This window comes from Haliotis rufescens, unplaced genomic scaffold, assembly GCF_023055435.1.
Source record: "Haliotis rufescens isolate VD_foot unplaced genomic scaffold, xgHalRufe1.0.p SCAF_2, whole genome shotgun sequence".
NCBI classification, from domain to species: domain Eukaryota; kingdom Metazoa; phylum Mollusca; class Gastropoda; order Lepetellida; family Haliotidae; genus Haliotis; species Haliotis rufescens.
Genome location: NW_025963890.1, coordinates 39,671,494 through 39,677,041, shown reverse-complemented (window position 1 = coordinate 39,677,041; position 5,548 = coordinate 39,671,494). Strand labels below are relative to the sequence as shown.

The 5,548-nt window shown below is 37.4% G+C and overlaps 1 protein-coding gene across 1 annotated transcript; it reads right to left on the bottom strand.

The window, feature by feature from the left end:
* LOC124114817 (ATP synthase subunit delta, mitochondrial-like) lies at positions 1-5,109 on the bottom strand. Its single transcript, XM_046475597.2, has 4 exons — positions 4,931-5,109; positions 2,352-2,505; positions 1,468-1,556; positions 1-252 (listed from the first exon to the last, which is right to left on the bottom strand). The coding sequence occupies exons 1-4, from the start codon at positions 5,060-5,062 to the stop codon at positions 130-132; spliced, it is 498 nt and encodes a 165-aa protein (XP_046331553.2). The 5' UTR covers positions 5,063-5,109; the 3' UTR covers positions 1-129.
* Positions 5,110-5,548: the final 439 nt, after the last annotated feature.

The following is a 5,548-nucleotide window of genomic DNA, read 5'->3' as shown; positions in this document are numbered from 1 at the left end:
ACATTTTAACAAGAAATTTATTCTATTATACACAGAATATGGCAAACATTCATCCAGAATATGTTACGGTGACACACAGCTGTTGCAGCTATTCACAGTAGAATTTGATGATAATAACAAGTCTATGGTCTACTCAAGGGCCTTCGACAGGGCTTCATAGCACTCTAAAGAAATCTGGGCTTCAGCCTTTGCTTTGTCAGAAGTAGCCGAATTGAAGTCCTGCTGTGCTTTGGCTAGACCATCTCGGATAGCCTGAAAATGGATTCAGTCAAAAATTTACAAGCGATCCTAATGCAAACAATTCTATGATGAAGAGTTCTAGGTGTTCATCGTGACATAAAACAGCATTCCTGTTACATCAACATGATCAAGTCAGCTTGATGTGGTAGGAAATTCTGAAGTGATGCAAGTCTTAGACGTTTACCACTTTGGTGAAACCCACAAGCATGAGTATGATACTGACTTCTATTTGAATAATCTACCACCTGGTGTAAGATATTTGTTGTTTAATGCCACACTCAGCAATATTCCTGCTATATGACAGTGGTCAATAAAAAATGGAGTCTGGACCAGACAATCAAGAGACTGACATCATGAGCATCAATCTACGCAATTGGGATAAGATGACATGCATCACTAAAGTCAGTGAATCTGGCCATCTGATCCCATTAGTTGCCTCTTACGACAAGCATGGGTTGCTGAAGATCAATTCTAATCCAGATCTTCACTGGGGAAATCAGGCTCGCTGACTTGGTTGAAGCATGTCATCGATCCCAACTGCGTGGATTCAATGCTCATGATAGCAATCACTGGATTGTCTGGTCCAGACTCGATTATTTACAGACCACCGTCATATAGCTGGAATATTGCTGAGTGCGGCGTAAAACAACACACCACCAACAACAACACTGGGGAAATAGACAGTAAGAGAATATACAGAACAAAAGTACTTTAAATGAATAAGATACATGTAGTTCTCTTTTGAAGACATAAGCCCATGTTTACTAATCTGACTATTGCATAATCACAAAGATAAAAATTGTATTTTCTTTCACAAACTTGTAACCAACTCTACATACTAATGCTGATGTCAGATGTTGAACTAGTTGGGAAATCTAATGGGCAAGATTCTCCATGCAATAATAATAATAATAATAATAGCAATTTCATTTGGTTACATGTGTCCGTCGACGTATTCTGTTGCTTTTTTGGTCTATAGACATGTTCATGAAGTTGGAGATCTACATATAAAATTTAAATTCAGTATTTTTTCAATTCACTGAAAAACAGTAGAGCAAGGGTAAATAATGAACAAATTCATTTCATTATTGTACACAAACAGGAGACAAAACATAGACATACATTTCCTTTGTGTCAATGGTTTAAACAAGACTATGATATTTATCCATGTTTTTACATGACATAACAAACACAGGACTCCATGCCAGTCCAATCCTGTCAACTTACGGATGCGTCAAGCCTGTCTACTGGGTGAGCCTCTTCTGCTAAGACCTGCACTGAGGAATCCTCATTGATCGTGATTGACCCACTGCTCACTGAAACATGAATGTTACGACTTTTACCCAATTTGCCTTCAAAGGGCACTTAGTTCGGAGTCATCCCTGTCATATCACAGTGTGTCAGTTTAATCTGGGAGGAAAGTGCAAAGTGGCACATGTTGGTTTCCTACTTTCATGAAACCCATGTATGATGCTCACAGAGCAAGAATTCTAATGACAAATCTGGGATCTGAACCAAAGTTAAGTTTCTGGAACAAGTGGCTAAAATCACAAGACTGTATTGTTACCATCTTACTGACATGGGTGATGTCTTTGATGCTACGGTATTTTTACAACTGCAGTCAAGCACCATTGTGTCAAAGTTCAAGGGACCTACGTAAATACTTCGAGTTATACGAGGTTCGACACAACCAAAAACGATGAATAAAGAATTAATATGCAGGGACCAAGCTTTTACTTTGAGACGACCATAAATTCGACAGAATAGTGTTTAAATGTATTGCTTTGTGCCAAAACCAAGGTCATAAAGTAAGATTAAAAGCAATAAATATTTTTTCAGAGTTGACCTTAATTTCCTAAAAAAATAAATATTGAAAATTGAAAGTTTTACAAACAAAAATGTTTTAAATAAACACATTTTTCAATCAGTCAACAAATCTGTAAACACAACATAAAATTATCTGGACTTTAACATGTTGGGAATGGCTTTTCAAAGACTACATAGAACCAAAAAATTAAATAGTGGTTGGATAAAATTCTCCCAATAATCATGATAATTGAGCCATCAACTGATCAAGTCAAAATGCATGGTAAAACCCGGCCAATTCTTACCGAAAACTTTTTTTGTGGACCCATCCTCCTCGTAGACTGTGACAACGCCTGGCTTTAGGACAGCTAGAGAAGGGACGTGATCTGGCAGGATGCCAAAACTTCCACTCAGTGCGGGGACATCAACCTGCTTCACCTTGGCCTCGTTGTAGTAAATCTGCAACAGCAACATGGTGAACTTCATTCACTCACTTCACCAGAGCCCTGTTTCACAAAGAGACTGTAGCATTAAGGCGATTGTAACTCACATTCATTAACATAGACTTACGACAATCCTAGTGCTACAATCACTTTGTGGATCGGGGCCCGAAGAACTTGTTATACAAAAATGAAATAGTGAATAAGTGTTGTTTTTTCTCCTTGAACAGTTTTCACTGCTTGATGTGTGATGAAAGCCTGAAATGATGCAAGTCCTAGATGTTTACCACTTTGGTGAAACCCAAGAGCTTGAATATGGCGCTGACAAACTTGGAAGAATAACCAGAGCAAATCTACGATTCAAACAACAGTCATTGATTTATGCCAAACCTGAACTGCTAAAGGATGAAACTAAACACAGGGAATTGCAACACCTTACACGACGTGATCACTTGTGCTCCCTCTAGAAAATTAACTTCAATGAGTATTCACGTTCAAAGATGATTAAACAAAAAGACACCATGCATTGTTTTGCGTCTAGGAGTATGCAATTTGTGTGAACAACAAAGGAAGTGAGACATGTAAATTATGGAAAAGGAAAAAATCCAGGACTAGAACAGGAAATGTTACTTATGAAACTGCACCAGGTTTTGGAGATGAATACCCACTTTCCCTTCACCATGTCAGAAGACATTCAATTATGACCAATCTCATTTAAATCAGATCTCAGTTATCGCTACCGCTAAGATCTGATCTTAATGAGATTGAATTATGACATACATCTTCCATAACCCATTGATGTTTTTCCATGAATATGAATGGATGTCACTCAAACATACAATTTTGTCATACAGACTTTACAGTGTTGCGAGCAATGGCGATATCTAAATTACCTTTAAATAAAATGAACATGGTTTACCAGTAGGACTTTCCTCTATCCTGCTTCAGCATGTTCTGGAGAATGTGCTTCATGTATTGCAACGTCATGAACTTATGCCATCTTATAATTTGTGCGGATGAGGAGTTTTGTCTGTTTTCATCAATCTTGATTTTATGAGCCAGTCAATATGCTTATTTTACAAAAGAGTTTACTATGTGGGCCATCATACATTAACCTTACCATGCCTGATAGAAATTCTACTTATAGTACTAAACTTGGGCTTCAGGTAAGTGGCTGAAAGGGGTGCAGGCTAAAGTCGATTTCATCGGGCGAAAATGGCTAGTGAATTATAATAAAGACAATAACGATTTATTCATGGTTTATTGATATTGATTTATGTAGGAGTATATATATATTTTTAAGTTAATATGCTTTGTGTAGTATCATATAATGACACCAGATTGGTAGCTGACAAAGTTCATGTCGGCGATCACGTCTTAATAACAGGACATATGCATTTAACACAGAAGGGGAAGTCTTCTTTGTTTCTGATAAGTTCTCTATATCATGCTACAGAAAGTCCAATGCCACAGCATGATGTGTACAGTGGTCGCATTCATTGCAGGATACAGCATGTTTATTCTTTCTTACTGTCTTTTCGAATGCAACACATTGATACATTGTGAAGAAACGTGATCTGACAGCACCCTGTCATGCATCTTAAATATAATTTCAGCTTGACATTGAGTTACTTAACTTAAACATGTTAAACCTGCAAAGTGTGTAATGTTTTCACATCAGGTTTAGTTGCGCCTCCCAATCAGTGTTAACAAGTAAATTGGAGTAGAGGCTAATTTCTAATAGTAATAACATTGATTAAAAGTCACAATTATTTGTGTTTGCAGGTGAATCTGAGTTTAATTTTATAAATTTCCTGAGTTTAGAAACCAAGGTAACCAAAAAAGTAAGGTAATGATTTCACCTTACAATAGCAGCCATTTTCCCTCTGACTGAGTCTTCGTTTTCAGCAATCAGTGCTGTTTTGCTGTCGTTTTAGCCATAATCTGGTGTAAGATGCAGACTGACATTTTATTTAACCAAATATGGGACTTTTTTGAAAATTTTAGATAAAAGTTAAGAGCATTTATTTTTTCGGTCATTCTTGCAAGACAAGAACATATGAAAAATAAATAAAATGAGAAATGAACAACTGATACAGTGAAGTTCTTCATAAGACCTAGGAAAACAATCCACTAAATCATACAAATAGTCGAGGAAGGCTTGAACATGGAAGTGAACATGGTGAATGGTGTTGCTTTCACCAGGCTCTGTATGATCAGTATCCGGCCTGTGGCGGCCACCATATCAAACCTTATTCCAGATGAAAAATTCAACATATATTCTGGCATCGATACGTATGACATACTTCACAGGCCCAATGAAGGCAAATGTCTCACCGATAATCCCAAGGAGCAAACAATCCTATTTGCCCTTGAAATGTCTGGCAAGTGCGTTTATTTTCGTGATACCGGTAATTTCTTAAAGCGGTGATACATTGACTTACATCTGATGGCGACGCCATAGTGAATGCCATATCAGCGTAGCCCCTCTTGCTGACATTTTGTGTCGCTGCTAATCTCGCGCACTGCTGCAACAAGACAGGAGCACGAGTTATCTGACGGATGAACACTGCCATGGTTCTTACAAATATGGCGACCGTGGGTGCAGGGGAGATAACTCTATTGTATTTTATATTATTGCCGACATCATAATTGGTATTGCCAAAGACATCACGCAAGTTCGAGTCAAGTTTTTTTATTGTTTTATCTCGTTTTTCATACAAGACATTTCCATAACCATATTCATCCAAAATGATGCCTTCAAATCATTTCACATCATGACACATAAGCACAAGCTATAAGGCATTATGTATGCCGGGGATATTATTAAATAGAAAAACTGGACCTTTTTTCTCGGTGGAATACATATGCCATTGATATGAGCTGTAGATACGACATGTAGATCTAGTAAAACAGAGTATATAAATTATTATACGCGATTTCAGTCTCTAAACCCTGTTATGTAGAGGCCTGGAAACGTTTGCAAATAAGGAAAAACTAAACGTCTCGCTATTGATTGTCTTTTACAGAAAAGAACAGCTGTCCCAGTGTTAGACTGCAAT